The 18389-nt window shown below is 35.5% G+C and overlaps 2 protein-coding genes across 2 annotated transcripts in view; one reads left to right on the top strand and one right to left on the bottom strand.

Moving 5' to 3' along the window:
- The first annotated feature begins 1902 nt into the window (after positions 1-1902).
- TTC14 (tetratricopeptide repeat domain 14) lies at positions 1903-12199 on the top strand. Its single transcript, XM_036122939.2, has 12 exons — positions 1903-2232; positions 2688-2812; positions 2920-3119; positions 4047-4131; positions 4296-4425; positions 4704-4859; positions 5495-5566; positions 5976-6095; positions 6199-6321; positions 8959-9076; positions 10016-10125; positions 10937-12199. The coding sequence occupies exons 1-12, from the start codon at positions 2072-2074 to the stop codon at positions 11844-11846; spliced, it is 2310 nt and encodes a 769-aa protein (XP_035978832.1). The 5' UTR covers positions 1903-2071; the 3' UTR covers positions 11847-12199.
- Positions 12200-14124: 1925 nt separating this feature from the next.
- The window catches only part of CCDC39 (coiled-coil domain 39 molecular ruler complex subunit), a 49726-nt gene continuing 45461 nt past the window's right edge, over positions 14125-18389 (bottom strand). The window contains exons 17-20 of the mRNA XM_078068776.1: positions 17551-17691; positions 17230-17409; positions 17009-17094; positions 14125-15635 (exon numbers count right to left, since the gene is read on the bottom strand). Coding sequence (XP_077924902.1) covers positions 15479-15635; positions 17009-17094; positions 17230-17409; positions 17551-17691 — 564 coding nt within the window. The 3' untranslated portion in view covers positions 14125-15478. The remainder of the gene's footprint in view (positions 15636-17008; positions 17095-17229; positions 17410-17550; positions 17692-18389) is intronic.

Below are 18389 nucleotides of genomic sequence, written 5' to 3'. Positions count from 1 at the left end.
AGTACTCAGTCCCCTCCAAAGTCAAAGGATACTATCCCAGCAGAAAATTAATTCAAATCCATCTGTAACTGAAAAAGGCCTAACCCCATGCTGTGGAAGTAGAACTTGGAAAGTGAAGAATAAGGTTGCCTCTGGCACTTACCTACTGTGACTACCTCCATTTAAGGCCAGCACCAACCAAAGATAGGACCCAGCCTGAGTTTTGATTATACCTCCTGGAAGTTTTGTGGGGCTTTTTCCCCGTCATTACTATGTGTACAGCAAGTATTCGATAAATTTCACTCTTGAGGAACACTGCTTACCCTCTAAAAGCAGTTACTTTCTCCTGTTTCCATGGTCATACCACAGCAATTTTAGATATTCAAGACATGGGGTGGTTGGAGTTTACTCTGGTGTTAAAATTAGGAAAAATAATAGATCCCATAGTGATGAAGGCATGTTCTACTCAAGAATGGCTTCAACAACTTGGCCTTCTCAGACTAAGTGCCACTGTCTGGCATCTGGTTCTCAGATACTGGGCTTCTCAGTCCCTCCAGAGATAATTAGATCTTTAATAACAGATCACCTCTAACTAAAATCACATGACTTACCGAATGTCTATATAGTTCATTTTGGTGGTTGGCTTTCAGTGACAGCACTCTCTTTCCTAATATCAGCCATTCTCTAGATCTGTAGCTTAACACAAATCAGTCTGTACCATTGAGTAAACTTTCCTTATGTGCTCATAGTGGCTTGAAATGTATTATCTTTTAAACTTGCATCCTTCTTTGTTGCATCTTCTCAAGTCTCAGTAAACTATTTGTCTGGATTTTTCAAAAACAGGGTAGAGGCATACACTGTATTCTGGACAGGGTCTTCTATCCAGGTGATGAGACAGCAAAAACACACAGCTGGAGAGGAGGCAGAATAACTGCTACCATTTATTTTTGTTCAAGAGGACTGTACTAAACCACACATATTTAAATGGCATGGATTTTAATATAGTGAAATAAAACAAAGTCATATTATCTCAAAATCAGAGGAAATTAGGCCTTCTGTATGATAAATATACTCTTTCCAGCAATTGTCTGTGAAGATCTATTAAGACCAAGGTTGGAACCCTAACTCTAAACTTTTACCAGGTGGGTGATATTGAGCAATTTATTGAGACTCTCGGGCCTGTTTCCTCAATCTCTAAAGTAAGAGTATAAAGAGTTAAAGCATTTAAGTTCTCAAGTCAATAACTAAGGGGGGAAAAAGGCCTAAATCACAATTACCTTTGTAAATCATTCGAATTACCCATACATACACTATATTGACTTTAATGTACACAACACTACACTGTAAATCTTATGGGCACTAAGTTTTTAGAAGCCACTTAAATAAGCTAAAGAAATAAAAAAGAAGGCATATATGCATATATCTAGACATTAAAGCCATTCTGGTTTTAAGCTAACTCTAAAAATCATTACAGTGAACGGAGTATGGATGGAGAACACAATTCCGGTGCTTAATGTTAGTATCCTTCCTTTCTTCTGGCCTTAGACTTCCAAGAAATCTCCCAGAGCAGTCATTTTTATGTGGTTATGTCTGAGACGTAGATAGTGACTTATCCAGCGAGTACTCTGAAGGAAGAACCTTTGTAACTCGTTTGGGGTTCTCGCCCTGGCACTGGCACTTAGAAGCGCCTCAGTATATAGGTGGGTGAATTATTATTTGGCCTAGATTTGAGCCCGGGCCATCTCAACGTAATAATAACATCACAGAAATTTTAAAAAACAAACTTCTCACACATCACTACCTCGGAACGGTAAGCAGCCCTTAGCTCAGGAAATGCTTAGCCCAGCGCTTCCGGCTTCCGTAGTCTCGCTCCATTTCGCGAGACCGAGGCGGAGCTCCTCCGCGCAGCTCCTCCGCGCCGCCGCTTGGGGCGGTCCCGGAACACTTCCGGAAGACAACTGTGTGTCTGTGATGTGTGCTTCCGGCGGCTTTCAGGCCCGTTCCGCAGCCTCCGGGACCACCAGGATGAAGTAGTGGGTACGGAACGGGGGGCCAGCAGCCCACCTGTCGTTGGGTCCAGCAATCTCTAGCCATGGACCGGGACCTAATGCGGCAGTCACTGAACTACCATGGGCCGTCATTGCTCTCCCTGCTCCGGAGCGAACAGCAGGACAATCCGCACTTCCGGAGCCTGCTAGGGTCGGCGGCCGAGCCTGCCCGGGGCCCGCCGCCCCAGCAGCAGTTACAGGGCAGGTAATGGGACGGCGGTGCCGCTGCGAGACGGGGGAGGGGACGCAGGTCGGGGCCCCATTACCGCCGCCGGGTGGCTGAATCGGGAAGGAGCAGAGCCGCGGCAGCGAGCACGTGAGGATTGCGGCGCTGGTGGGAGGGCTGGTAGGAGGAGGGTCCGCGCTCCGGGTGTGAGCGAAAGCGGGGGATGTGGGCTGAACTTTTTCTTTGGTACTGCCTAGCCAAAATCCCTTAGGTTTCGTTATCTGGAGCTTCGGGAGTTACTTTTTAACTTTCCTCGCCCTCCACCTACAGGCTGGCGAATGAGGGAATCCCTGATTAAAACTTTTTCTCGGAGAATGTACGGCCGGGAGCTTAGGATGGACCCGATTGGGCGATGAAAACCATGAGCATAAGCTTGGACGTACTGAAAAGTTTTGCCCATAAACCAGTTTTCATAAATTTTGTTTCCTTTTAAGAAAAGAGAAGAGAGTTGACAACATTGAAATACAAAAATTCATTTCCAAAAAAGCAGATTTGCTTTTTGCACTTTCCTGGAAATCAGATGCACCTGCAACTTCTGAAGTCAATGAAGACAATGAAGGTGAGTTTTATTAAAATATTTTGATTGCGGTTTGGGGTATTTCACTGCACCTGAGATGAAGGAAAGTACAATGCTCTTGTTAGTAATTTTGCTAATTTTTTTTTTAGATGGTTATGCAATCATGCCACCTTTAGAACAGTTCATGGAGATACCTAGTATGGACCGGAGAGAGCTCTTTTTCCGAGATATTGAGCGTGGTGATATAGTGATTGGAAGAATTAGTTCCATTCGGGAATTTGGGTTTTTCATGGTGTTGATTTGTTTAGGCAGTGGCATCATAAGAGATATTTCTCACTTAGAAATCACAGTAAGTTACTTTTCAGTTATTTGATTGCTTCTATTTTTGGTAAGAGTCCTCTCAATGCAGGAATTATGTCTTTGCATCCAGTTGTGTTTGGGTGTACCCTGCTGACATAGTTTTGAGAAATAAATATTAATTGGAGAAAAAGTACGTCTTCTTTTTAAAAAATTACTAACGGTGATCTAGTTACTTAGTTTCCTCCTCTATTTCTCGTTTTTTGGGGGGTTTATTTGGTCCCTTTGGATTGCAGGGATAGAGTCCTTTAAATGCTCAGAGATACCAGTGGATTCGGTGAGATTGATTGGTATTCCAGGCTTATTTCTTCTAGCTGAACATGTTCTTACTTATTTAGTATTTGGAGTTAGATACCTGCGTGTGGATAATTTGGAAACAAATTTCTTATTTTTATATTTACAGTAGTTAAATGTAAATGATTTGTACACATTATAAGATACTTTGCCCAAGATGAATTGTCTTGAATTTGAAATAGTGTGTCAATTTAAAAGGTTTGATATTTGCTATCTGTCAAGGCAGATGATGGAGGAAGAAAAAGCAGGATAGATTGGATAACAGACAGAAACTTTGGAGAAACTTTGGAGAATTCGCATTTAGTTTTAATTGGAATTCTCATACTTTCTGGCTGTTTTTAACAAGCATAAAATGTCCTCTTGTTTCATAACCCATACTTATATTTGATTCCTGAAACTAAATGCAAATAGTTTTTGAACTGAACAGAAAATTTGTTTTACTGTTTTTAGGCACAGGAGTTGCTTATAATTAAAATCCTTATTTAAATTTAGACTTTAGAGTGCTAGTTGTTTTTTTAACATTCTTGTCAACTGTTAGCTGATTATACTGAACAACTAGGATAAAAGATGATACTTCTTACCAAAGAACGGAATATCTGACATTTTAAAATACTTCTCATTGCAGGCTCTTTGTCCGTTAAGAGATGTGCCTTCTCACAGTAATCACGGGGATCCTTTATCATATTACCAAACTGGTGACATTATTCGAGGTGATCAGTTTCATCATATTAATAAAAAAGTAACAGTTGTCAGATTTTTGTTCATATTAATTTTGAAAATCTGTCTAATGAGAGTAGTGTTTGGAAAGATTTATGTATTTTTATGTTAGTTTGCGTTTTCTTGTTAATCAGCTTAGTTTCCTTATTTTTTTAAGCTGGAATCAAAGATATTGACAGATACCATGAAAAGCTTGCAGTGTCTCTATATAGCTCATCTCTTCCACCACATCTATCTGGTATTAAATTAGGTGTAATTAGTTCTGAAGAGCTTCCTTTATACTACAGGTAATCTGTCTACATTACTTAAAGAAGTTAATTGCAAAACAGTTTCTTGATTTAAAAATAGCAAATTGTGTCTAACTTCTGACAAAGTAGAAAATTCTCTTATTTCAAAGTACGCTCATTTTATTTTTATAACCCTTAAGTAAAAGAAACCAAAATAATATTACCACACCTTCATGTATAAAAATGAGTATTTCTTTAATAGAAATGGGACATGCTAATTAGGTTAGTCATTTTTTATATTTTTGTTGTGTGTGTTTTGTTGTTTTTTGTTTTTTAAGGAGAAGTGTTGAACTAAATAGCAATTCTTTGGAATCCTATGAAAATATCATGCAGAGTTCCTTGGGATTTGTTAATCCAGGAGTAGTTGAATTCCTTCTAGGAAAACTAGGAATAGATGAATCTAATCCACCATCTTTAATGAGAGGCCTACAAAGGTATAGTAAAATAGTTGTTATTAAGCGGTAAGGTAAATGGTGCTGAGCTCAAAAGCTATATAACTGAGACACATATTTGACTATTCTAAGCCTGGTGGCAGCAATATGTGAAAGAGTGAATGAACTAGGTGATCCCATTTCCTTCTGGAATGGAGTCTTGTGATTACGTGTGTTGAGAAAGATGCAGAAAGTTTGTAAGAATTTTATGTTAAAAATACTGTTTAACAATAATAGTCATTTCTGAGAGTTTAAGAATATTATTTTGTAAGAGGGGGAAGCAAACTGTAAGGGCCTCTTAACAATAAAGAAAAACTGAGGGTTGATGGAGGGGAGGTTGGTGGGGGATGGGCTAAATGAGTGATGGGTATTAAGGAGGGCACTTGTTGTGTTGAGCACTGTGTATTATATGGAAGTTATGAAATCCCTCAATTCTACTCCTGAAACCAATATTCCACTATACGTTAACTAACTAGAATTCAAATAAAAATTTGAAAAAAAAATACTCTTTTGTGGAAGGAATATAAATTTCTTGGCTAGGATTTAACTTTTTCAGTGTTGAATTTTTATCTGTCAGAATAAAATATTATTATCCAAAAAAAAAAGTATATAGTTTGATTTTTATTTTCTTTGAATAGCAAAAACTTCTCTGAAGATGATTTTGCTTCTGCATTAAGAAAGAAACAGTCTGCATCTTGGGCTTTAAAATGGTATGAAAACTTTGTGTCTTTCAGCAGTTGCATTATTTAGTCTAAAGGTTAGGATAAGGCAGGCATTTTTAAATCATTATTAAGACCAAATTTGTTTATAAATGAATTAAAATGATGCCTTTTTGACATTAGCTTTTTTATAGGTGTAAATGGTATTATGTTGTAAACTTAACAGATTTGTTTTAACCAACATTTTCCATGTTTTTCAAAAGGAATTAGTATATTGATATATCGATTTCATAAATATTTGTTATGAAATTATCCAAAGGCGGGATACTTCCTAGGTATATTGAGAGTATTGAAGACTAAATATTAAGCACATTAGATTTGTTTTAAAAATTTATCCATGTTAACATTATGTTTGGATATTCTGAGAAATATGTGTGATGCTTTGCAAATGTCTTTTTAGTGTGAAGATTGGAGTTGATTATTTTAAGGTTGGACGCCATGTAGATGCTATGAATGAATACAATAAGGCTTTGGAAATAGACAAACAAAATGTGGAAGCTTTGGTAGCTCGTGGAGCATTGTAAGTGAATCATGGCTTTTAAGGAATATTGATAAGGTAGATGTGTACAAGATTTATGAATAGCTCACAAGATAAATTCTTCTAATTTATTTCCTATCTCTAGATACGCAACAAAAGGAAGTCTGAACAAAGCAATAGAAGATTTTGAGCTTGCATTGGAAAACTGTCCAACTCATAGGAATGCAAGAAAATACCTCTGCCAGACACTTGTAGAAAGAGGAGGGCAGTAAGTATCAGATTTTGTTTAAAATTAAGTAGAGATCTAATGTTCAACCAACAACTATAAATAAAATCTTGAACTTAACATAAGGAAATAGCATCTTTAACTCACTTAATTCAAAACACCCTTAGTTTCAATTTTGAAAATGTTTTTTAAATATAGTCCTTTTTAAGTCTTTTTTTTTTTAGTTTTTTTTTTCTTTATTACTGAGGTTCTTTATGATTGGAGGTTGGAGATATTTTAGTGTCTTAAGTTTATTGTTCTGAACATATATTAAGTATGTTTTCTTTTCCTGGACATACACAAGAAGTTTTTGCTTTAATAGGAATTTGATTTCTAATTCATTTCATCATATAATGCCAGAAATTTGAATTGAGAGTTGTACAGTTAATTGTGAATATTTTGTTGTTATGTTTGCTGTTTGCTCTGCTCTGTGCAATAAAATCCACAAATTCAGATTAAATGGAAGAGCAAATCATTAAGAACAAACCCTGCAACTTATATTACTGTCCTGATATGCTGGCATAATACCTGGCTTAGTTGTTGTATCATAAATATTTAATGACTAACAGGCTAGTCTAATTCATAAAATATTGTGAAAAAACATAATATTCCAATATAAATAATTTTAGTAACAGCCCGCTTTAATAATTAAAAAAACAATTTATAACAATAGCATCCTTTTGCATCTAATTTTTTTAAATAGAATTATCATTTTTCTGTTTCATGAATTTGCTTAATTACTCTGATTTGTATGATCATTCCAGAATTCCAAATTAAGGAGTTTTGCAATATCTGTTTTTAACTCAAGAACTTCTGTTTAGGGGTGCCTAGGTGGCTCAGTCTTTAAGCGTCTGCCTTCGGCTCAGGTCATGATCCCAGGGTCCTGGGATGGAGCCAGGCTCCCTGCTCTGCGGGAAACCTGCTTCTCCTTCTGCCACTCCCCCTGCTTGTGTTCCCTCTCTCGCTGTGTCTCTGTCAAATAAATAAAATCTTTAAAAAATAATAAAAAAATGGGGCGCCTGGGTGGCCTCAGTCGTTAAGCGTCTGCCTTCAGCTCAGGTCATGATCCCAGGGTCCTGGGATGGAGCCTGGCTTCGGGCTCCCTGCTCTGTGGGAAGCCTGCTTCTCCCTCTCGTACTCCCTCTGCTTGTGTTCCCTCTTTCGCTGTGTGTCTCTCTGTCAAATAAATAAAATCTTTTAAAAAAAAAAGTTTAGACCCAAGTGACTGGAGCAACTTTTTACTTTCTCATTAGGTAAATAGTTAATAAAATATGGCTGTCTTATTACCCACAAATTGGTGTCTTCTAGCTGAGTGGATGGCAACATGATCTACATGTTTTCCAAGCCAGAAATGTTAATATTAATAGCCTTCAGCTGGTCCCCTTCTGCCCATATTCAGTCTGATACAAAAGTGATCCCATTGAAGCCACTGGGGTTTTGTGGGGTTGGGTTTTTTGGGGTTTTTTTGGGGGGGGGTTAACTTTTTTTTTCTTTTTTTTTTTTTTTTTTACTGTTTCGTACTTTCAAAAAACTGAAAATATTTTACAAATCCTTTTCTGCTCTGTATACAAACTTTCTAATTCTGATTTTTCATAGCATAGACATGAGTTTCATCTAATAATTCTTTGTACCAGCTAGTTGTGATATACATGTATGTGTTGGTATTTCCAACTTCATCAGTGAATTTTCTGGGGAAATTTTTCTGCAGAAAGGAAAATTCTTCATAAACTACTAGGAAAAGCCAACCTATGTAATTCTGTGCTAAAGCTCAAGATTATAGTAAATTTATTTTTAAGAATTGTATTTATTTGAGAGAGCACGCACTAACATGGGGGAGAGGCGGAGGGAGAGGGAGAAGCAGACTCCCTGCTGAGCAGGGAGCCCAACGTGAGACTTGATGTGGGACTCAATCCCAGGACCCCTGGGATCATGCCCTGAGCTGAAGGCAGATGCTTAACCGACTGAGCCACCCAGGTGCCCAAGATTATAATAAATTTAGAGAAAACCTTGGCTAATCATGTTTTCACGTATCGTACTAAAATCCCAATGCTGGACATCAATATGGCTTTAGTTACCAGTAATGAATTCCTACTTTTTTTAAAATTGAAATATAATTGACATATAACATTATATTAGATTCAGATGTACAACATAATGATTTGCCAGATGTATATATTGTAAAATAATTACCACATTTGGTTAACATCTGTCATCACACATAGATACAATTTTTTTTTCTTGAGAGAACTTTTAAGATCTGTCTTAGCAATATTGAAATATGTAATATAGTATTACTGACTATAGTCACCATGCTGTACATTACATCCCCAGGACTTATTTATCTTTTAACGGGAAGATTGTAATTTTGACCTTCACTCATTTCGCCAGCGCCCTCCCAACCCCACACAACCACCAATCTGTTCTCTGTATCTATGAGTTTAGATTTTTTGTTTTGTTTTATGTGGTCTTTTTACCAAAGAAATAGCAGTAAAAAGCACATGATTTAGGTACTGCTCAATTTGAAAAATGTTACCAAACATGGTTTTTCTCTAATAAGTTCTCTCATATAAGCTTCTGACCTATATGCATATTTGAGAATTTTTGTTTTTATGAAAAGCTAAATCTCTGTTTCAAATTTAGGTTAGAAGAAGAAGAAAAGTTTTTAAATGCTGAAAGTTACTACAAGAAAGCTTTGGCTTTGGATGAGACTTTTAAAGATGCAGAGGATGCTTTGCAGAAGCTTCATAAATATATGCAGGTGATTCTTTATTTCCTCTTAGAAATTTAGTGATAGTTGAAATTGATGCCAAAACTTAACTTTCTTATAGGGAATACTATTCTAGATTACTTAGTCAAGGCATTATGAAAAGTGTCTTTTTAGATACAACTTTTCCAGATTGGGTTTGACATTACTTCATAGTGCCTTTTCTTTTTTGTTAGTACTCAAAAGTAAAAATAGTCCTATGAGAAAATTCCTACTGCCTACATGTGGTATGTGGTTTTGAGAACTGTCCTTAATAGTGAGCTTTCCTGGTGGTTACAAATTCAGTGTTGTTGCTGTAATTGAGCTAATTATAAAAACCTCTTTGAGAAATAATTTTAAATTGCCTTTTCCTGTAATACTGATGATGATGTTTTCTCATGCATTTTCTTCTGAATTGGACCATTGCTGCTGTGTCTGTGACATCTGGTGCTGCTCATCCCCATCCTCAAACTGGAAAATGATTTCTTACGTAATCACGCGTCCAACTGGGTTGTGCTATTTTTTAAATGGTTTGTATTTGAACATGGTGATTCCTCCCCCAATTCACCTTAATGGAATTTATTTGAATTTTATTTATAAAATTTGTGTCCTGTCTAAATTTTTCAACTTTTTTAAAAATAATTTTTCATGTATTTTATTTTTTACCTTTCTTGCACTCTGGGTCATGGGTACCAATGCAATGGCTTCCCCTTTTTTCATGGAATACCAACTGCAATATGGTCCTCAATGCTGTTCTGGCTATTCCAATGATTAATGCCAAACACTTGTATGATTAATTTTTTACATGTTAAAAATACTTAATGCTGGATATATGGTGATTTGTGTATACCCCATTTGGTTTCTGGTGGGTGGGGGGTGGTCTTTTGAAAACTGGGTTTTATATATTCTGCTGTTTTTAACGTGTGGTTTTTTCCGATATCTGGGTTCTAAAAGAAATCTTTGGAATTAAGAGAAAAACAAGCTGAAAAGGAAGAAAAGCAGAAAACAAAGAAAATAGAAACAAGTGCAGAAAAGTTGCGTAAGCTCTTAAAAGAGGAGAAAAGGTAAACTATAATATTCAGTATTTTTTAACTTAAAGCAACTACTGAGTTGAACCAAAGTGCCATATGGAGGTTAAAGTAAGTAAAAAAAAAAAAAAAAAGTATTGAATCATAATCAGTGATACTTTGTAAGTATGTGTACCACACATTTTTCTGTAAAAGAAATTAAGTGGAATCTAAAGGTAGAGTTCTGCAAGAAAAAAGAAAAATCTTTATATAATAAATTGTTTTAATTATCTGTATTTTAGGAAGAAATGTTTTAGAACTAGAGCAGTGGTTCTCACCTGGGGGTGGCTTTGTCCCCCCAGGGACATTTTTGGTCATCGTAACTGGTGGGATGGTACTAACATCTAGTGGGTAGAGGTCAGGGGTGCTGCTAAACATCCTACAGTGATACCCCAACCCCCACTGTCACCCTTCCTAACCAACAAAGAATTATTCAGGTGAGAATGTCAATAGTGCTGAGGTAGAGAAACTATGTATTAGAGGTAGCCAGATACAAAACTTCATTTCTTTCCTTTATGTATTCAGATAGACTTAAATTTTTTAGACAGTATTGGAAATGTGACTGTGTCTTCAGAAATAATGGATTTGCTTTCAATGACAATTGTCTACACAGTGTTTTTTCCCCAAAAGTCATGCCTGGTAGTAAAATTGGATATTGTAGTAACTGATGTTATTATAGTAATTGCTCATCTAAAGCCACAGCTTTTATGAAACCTTTAAAGAGAACAAAGTAGGACTAGAATCTTTATGGATAATCAAGAAACATTTTTGTACTTAACATATTTGATGGGTTAACGATATTTTTTAGGCTAAAGAAGAAGAGAAGAAAATCAACTTCTTCCTCTTCAAGTGTTTCTTCTGCTGATGAATCTGATTCTTCATCATCATCCTCTTCCTCTTCCAGTCACAAAAGGCATAAGAAACATAAGAGGAACCGTTCAGAGTCTTCTCGAAGTTCCAAAAAGCATTTAGCTAAGGCCTCCTCAAGTCAGATAGATCAGAATAGGAAAGATGAGTACTTCCCAGTTCCAACCAATACTTCAGCATCTTTCCTTAACCAAAAACAAGAAGTGGAAAAACTACTGGAAAAGCAGGACAGGTTACCATATCAAAAGAAACAGGTAAAAGAGAAAGATAGATGCCCTCTCTCTTCATCTTCAGTTGAAATTCCGGATGATTTTGGAGGTAGGTCTGAAGATCCAAGAGATTTTTATACTCAGGCAAGTAGTAGCAAAACAGAAAAACCATATAAATCAGAAAAACATTTTTCCAGTAGAAGAGATTCCTCAGATTCCTCTTACAGGAATTCAGAGGACAAAGTGAAAACTTACAGTTATAGAAGATTTGAAAAAGATACTGAGGGAAGAAAAGAGCACTATAGAAGGTGGGAGCCAGGTTCCATGAGGCATTCCACTTCACCAGCAAGCTCAGACTACTCATGTAAGTCAGTTGAAAAATATAAAAAATACACTTATTCAGGATCACGTGATTTTAGTAGACATGAGCAAAGATATCCATTAAATAAAAATCAAGGAGAATATGAGATAGAGGATAATTATGAAGAGGATATTAAAACAGAGGTTCCAGAAGCAGATGGCCTGAATAGCAAAGAGCAGTCAGAAAGTGGAGTTAAAAAAAATTTACCTCAGAATTTACTCAATATATTTAATCAGATAGCTGCATTTGAGAAAGAAAAAGGAAATAAGCCAAAAAAATAATATGCCAGGGGATTCAGCACCGTTACACAAAAGGCTGTTAATGAAAGTTTTGGGTCTTCTAGTCCAGAAGAATCGCTACTCCTAAAGCTATTTTATTTGTAGAGATTGCAGAAAGCAGATGCTTTTTAGCTATTCTCAAAGTAGATTTGTTTCAGTTGTAGGTCTCCTCACAGCTTGATTTATTAGGCTTTTCATGTGTATGTTTCTGTATAGTATTTCTTACTGTGATGATTTAAACTTCACCTAAAGATAATTCTCAAAAGTATTGCTTCCTCATGGTATTACAGTGTATGAGAATTCCTTGGGTCCACCTTATCCTGCTGCTTGAGAGAAAATTAAATTTGTTCATTGAACACTTGGATTGTTTTCTTCAAAAATTATTTCATTGTCTTTCCTGTTAAATTCTGTCTTTTCCCTCAGCTTTTGAAAGAGATACACAGTATTTGATTGTTCCTTAAGTACCGTTTTATATTGATCTAAATATCACATTTTTTGTATAACTTCTAAGATTATATACAGATGATCTGTCTTGCCTAATTGACCTCTAAAGTTTGATTTAATTAAAAATGGTTTGTGTGCCAGCTTAACAAGTACCTTAGGAATAAAGCCATGAAAGTTGAAAATAGGGGCCCATTTTGCTTCTTTCTTTTTTTTTTTTTTAAACCTTATTGTTAGCAGTATAGCCCTAAGAAATTTCTTAACCTTAAATATTGGCAAGACCCTTAGAGACTACATACCAGGCAAGAATAGATCAGAATAAAAAGAATCCTTTTAGCAAAAACAGCAGTGGCAAGAGAAACACTCTAAATCTGGTTTTCCCCTAAGGGAAAGAAAATTGGGAAACTGTCCCAGTATTGCATATGTCCAGTTGGGAAGGCACTGGGCGTGTTTTAATTCGCCTAGAGCTGCCCTGCATTTCCTCTTAATACCTCTCTCCTGACACTTCCCTTGATGCCTCCTTTCTTAGGGTCTGAATAAATGACAAGGCCACCAAAGCCTGGTTTTACTCAATAAATTCCAGCAACTAGAGCTGAAGAAGTGACTTAGATCATAAAAATCCTTCCAAATTTGAAAACAGATTTGGAGATAGAGATGGTAGTCATGGTTGTTGATTTATAACGGTCTTTAGAATCTTTCCAATTTCAGATTCTAGACACTGTTAAGTGACAACAGGCCTTTAATGCTACATCTCTCTAAATCATTCTAACTGGGTATGTCCTGTTTGTGGCCTTCAGACTTTAGCATTGGGAGCCTAGTGAAAAAGCTAAAGTTTATTTTACAGTGAAACAGAGAAAGAAACTGGTCAAAAACCATGGCTAATAGCAGTAGAAAGGTCACTCAGGTCATTCATCTTTGTACCAAGAAACTCATCTTAAAAGAGTCCCTGGTTCTTTCTGTGTATTAATAGCTCCTGTATCATCCCTGCATAGTCCTACATAGTGGTTTTTGTAAAGAGTGAAAAGTATCTCGACATAGTCTTTGATCTTTAGGAATTGCCAGTACATCTTCAGTATTTTATGTACACCATTTACTAAAAAATCTCTGAGCATCACTATCAACCAGCACTATAATTTTCCAAGGTGTCTTTGTGGCTTAATGTTACATTCAGGTACAAGAAAATTAGGATAGTACCTTATATAGGCTTGCCTGAATTTATGAATTCCATCTTCCCCAGAGTTTCTTTCCTGGGACATATTAAACTTAAACAGAGTCTACAAGCCAGTTTCTAAGGATGTGTGCAGGAAACCCGTCACAGCAAAAGAATATTGGGGACTGGCTTACCAAGAATTGTTAGTAATTATCTTTAGCAGTTTTTTTCCTTATCATTATGTCTATACTTTGTACACACCCAGACTGTGTCTTGACTTCCATAAATAACTTTCTAACACAATAAGTGGATGTTTAAGATAGCTCTACAATTTGGAGATAATGGGTTTGGGATCCCTGTGTCACCATATAGCATTATTATACACGTAGTGTTGGAACTGTTTATTTAATAGAGTTAAATACAGATTTGTATCCTGGCCTAGAACCTAACCAGTCCACAAATATTGTGCGAGCCTTTGGGTGGTGACTCAATAATAGGTAGAAGCTATTGTGCAGTTCCTAAGTCTCCTTTTATATATTTGATTATTTCAGTAAACTTGTGTAAGTAACTCTTATATTTATTTCAGTAAACTTGTGGTGTAAGTAACTCTTACTGTCTCAGTATTACAAATAAGAAAAAAAGCATAGAGAAGCAACTTTCCTAAGGACATAGAGCCAGTAAGACAATCCCTGCCTCTGTAGAACAGTGTTTAATATTGAATTGCAAGTTCCAAGTAATTTACAAAGTAATGCAGGGAAGAGAATAAGACCTTCAGTGAACACACAAAGTGAGCATAAAATTAATCAGTTTTTAGATCTTCTAAATCTCATGCATTTAGAACCTTGTTTTACAAAAAAATTACTCACTGGACTTGGCTATACCATTTGCTGGCTATTTCTAAAAACAATAATAAAATATTTAAATAATCAGGAAAAACAGGTTTACTGCCACTACTACCTTTCAGAAGGAACTATAAATGACACTTCTAAACAATGACAACAGTTGTGACAAATTCAAGGTTTGAAGGAGAAATAAGTATATAGTTTCTAAGTATATAGCTAAGTATTTAAAAGCCAGTTTTATAACATAATCATACTCCACACTCTTACAAGAGTTGAAAATATTGGGCTCATGTTCTACAATAAGGTATTAAATGGAATAACATTCTAAATCTGGTGGTCTACTTCCACTGTGAATTTATGGGATTCCTATTGCAAATCAAATCACACCTAGCTCTTTTGTCTACTACATCAAGAAGGTCTTGGGGGAAGAAAAGTCTTGAAAGTACATTCTTATTCTTGAAAACAAAATGTTTAATGTGTTCGACTTCTTTCAAGATCAGAGTTGAGTAATTCCTAGAAAGTTCAGCTGCATTCTTATTGATATGCAGTGCTCTTTCCTATTAATTTTTTTGGGGGGAGGGAATAAATGCTATTTTGTGGTTAAAAATTTTAGAATCATACCAAAAGAAGAAACTAATAGACTTCTCCCCCAGAAGTCCAAGAAACATGTTTCTTTGACTAAAGCAAACCTAATTTTAGGATTTTCTAGGGTAAATGAGAATTTTAGTATTATAAACTATTCAAAGGACAGTGAATCTTCGGAAATTTCCTGAATGTGTTAAATTAGAATTGAAGTAGTTTCATGGCTAGCGTGAAATACTGAAGCAAACTGTTTTCTAATTTAACAAACATCAAAATAACAGTGAAAAGCATCATTTTCTCTATACTTATAAAACATGTAGCCTTGTTAAAGAATCTGCTATTACTGCTTTCCTTCTCTGTAAAGAAAACAGTATGGCAAAAGCTAAGAAAATTAAGCATTTCTTTGGCTTATCTGAACCTAAATTGCTTGACTTTTAACTCAGTTTTCACATTTTCCACAGGGTAAACTTTCGTCTAGTTATGGCATATTTCTAACACGATTTCAGTGGGCCTCTCTCATATCACTACACAGCACCCAAAAGCATAGGGTGGAATTCACTATCTTAAAAGTAAGATTTTTGTTTTTGTGTTTACAACTTACACAAAAGAAATTAAAATGTTTATTTGCGGCCCTTTTTGTTTTTACCATTACTGGAGCTACTGGTCACACTTGGTGGCCTAGAAATATTGCCAGTCCCTGAAGAGGAGGCTGGGAAGTTCAGCTCTAATACTTTAATTGAAGTCTGAGAGGCAGTACTTGTGGAACTTCTGGATGACCTACGAAAAGAAAAACAGCACTATTTTAAATTGAATTCAAAATCTTTATTAGTAAAGACCCCCTCGCTAATGGCAAAAGATACCATAATCCCACAAGGAATTAAAGAGATCAAAAAGTATATACTAGTAACACTACTAAATTTTAAAAGCATAACCATTCATGTCAAAAAATGCATTCAAAGAAAAATGGTAATGAACATAGAGTTTCAAACTAGTTCAACAAATATGTTTCTATATGAGAAAAATATTTTCAACTATAATCAATTTAGAAGGGGAATCATTAAACATTAAAAAGGTTTTGCAAAAATCATTAAACATAAAGTGCCATGGTAATTTGGGTGCTGGCAAGAGTGACTACAATAATAGGTTATGTAACCTAAGCTAAAGAAGAAAATGAGGCCTATTGACAGGATAAAGTGGTGGGGTCATTTGAAAAGCATAACTAGCTATACAATTCTGAAATGCTAAGACTTAAAATATGGAAATACGGCGATGTTGTATCAGGTGACTCCTTACCATGTTTATGTAGAAACAGTTTTGTTCTACTTAAACACTATCTTTTAGGATGTCCCTTTTATTTTCTGAAAGCTCTCTGTGGACAAGTGAAAAATAAATGGCTATTGAACATAGGAGATTGGGAATTTTAAAATTAAGATCATTAATAATTTTTATTTTGTCAGCAAAGCACAAGACTGTTGATTAAACATCAATCTACCTGATAGAATTCCAGATAAAACTGAAGTGCAGAAGTAAAGAATAATTTCCTTTTTAGCAAAATAAAGCAGCAAAAACGAAATAAAATTCTGACTACTTAAAACTTCACAATGTGGTTTTAATCATAAAAATCATATGTCTGTACATCTAAGTTGCCTTTTTATGGTTTAAAAAACTCTCCCCAGAGGCGCCTGGGTGGCTCAGTCAGTTAAGCAGCTGCCTTCCGCTCAGGTCATGATCCTGGAGTCCCGGGATTGAGCCCCGCATCGGGCTCCCTGCTCAGTGGGGAGTCTGCTTGTGCCTCTCCCTCTGCTCCTCACCCCGCTCATACTCCCTCTCTCTCTCTCTCAAATAAATAAAATCTTTAAAAAAAAAAAAAATCTCCCCATACTCAGGGTTAACCATGCAAGACGTAACCTCCAAAATTTCACCCTGCTTTATCCTACTGAAAGCTGGAAGTCACAAAACACTCATGTCCTCGTAGAAACTGACATCAGACAGATCAGAGGGAGTCTTGCTCTGCTGGCTGTTACCTGCATACATGATACTAACATAGAAAGGTGGGTAAGGAGGATAAGGAGAGCACTGGCAGATCCAGTGGCTGTAGCGGTATTTGCATAGAATAGAGTTAATGAGATGATTTTTAACCTTCCACTTACCTTGTTGATAACAGTGAAGTCTGTGAAGCAGATCTAGAACTCTGGCGACTGCCTTTTGTACCAGCTGTAGGTAGTTCTAAACCATTCTGGAAGAATATTCAATAGCGATCATTAGTACCACTGCATTTTAGAATATTTTGAATTAGACTTTATGATAAAGGCCATAAATTTATTTCATTAAGTGTTTAAAAAATATTTTAGCTAGAAGGTACTGTTATTACCTGTTGAAAGTATGTTTGAAGGATAATACGGATCTCAGCATTTTCTTCTGTGACATCAACTAGCATTTCATCAATGATCTTGTGGAAATGTTTCACTTCACGAAGTTTGATATCTTTTTCTTCTAGTGTTTCATCTTTTGTGTCTTTCAAAAGTCGGATTTCCTTGGTGAGTTTCGCACACTGTTGTTGGTCAATAGTAGTCAGTTATTATTTAAAACTATTTCCCAGAACTTAGTATTTTTTTATGGATGGAGGATTTGGAGTTACCATTTGGAACTCCAAAATATATAAATATGACAGTTTTTAAAAAGACAGCAGTACCTGTTTAATTACTCTCTCTAATTTTGGCTTCTGCTCCTCAGTTTCTCTATTTAGTTGAGATGAATAAGCCTGCTTCTCTGATAATTTTTCTTTGACATTATTTGTTAAATGTTCTATAACTTCTAAAGTATTTTCCATGCTCTGCAGAAAATAAAGCGTTAACATACTGGTTAGAATCAAAAACTTAAAACTTGCCATTTTTTCAAGTATTTAATTCATTTATTTTTGTATACAACATACATTATATTGGTAGATAACAAGTATAATGGTTCCTGGATTAAGTTTTGTATATAATTCCACTGGAAAGTATTTTTATGGTACTTGGGGGAAAAATAAGTCAAACAGTGGCTATTAAAAGCATGCGATTTTCAAAGATTCAAAATTCATACCATTGGTTCCTTCAAACATTAGCAAAAAAAAAAAAAAATCTAAATTTTTATATAGAGCTTGCTTACCAAGCACATTGTTTTCTCTTTCAGTGATGTGGTTTAGTAACTACTTTCTACTAGATTATTTTTATCTTTCAAATTTTAAGGAGCAAGGTGATCTTTAAAGAATTAAATGAAATAAAAGTTCATTAAATAAAAGTTAGTGGATAGATGTAATTAGCTGGCTATGATTCATCACCTAATTAACAAGTCATTATCAGCAGTCCATCCTGTGTTTAGTACTATGATTTTAACTAATTTATTTAATACTTTGGTCACTTTTTTTTTTCTCATTTTAATTAAATGAGACTTTTACTATCTACTTTAAAAAATTATCTTCTTTGTACAAGATAAGACAGTAGACATAATAATAATGATAGTTAACTTTTACTAAGGGCTTATTGCTAAAGC

Source organism: Halichoerus grypus, chromosome 1 (genome assembly GCF_964656455.1).
Source record: "Halichoerus grypus chromosome 1, mHalGry1.hap1.1, whole genome shotgun sequence".
Taxonomy (NCBI): domain Eukaryota; kingdom Metazoa; phylum Chordata; class Mammalia; order Carnivora; family Phocidae; genus Halichoerus; species Halichoerus grypus.
Note: the sequence above shows the minus strand (reverse complement) of the source record. Positions and strands in the feature narration are given on the sequence as shown.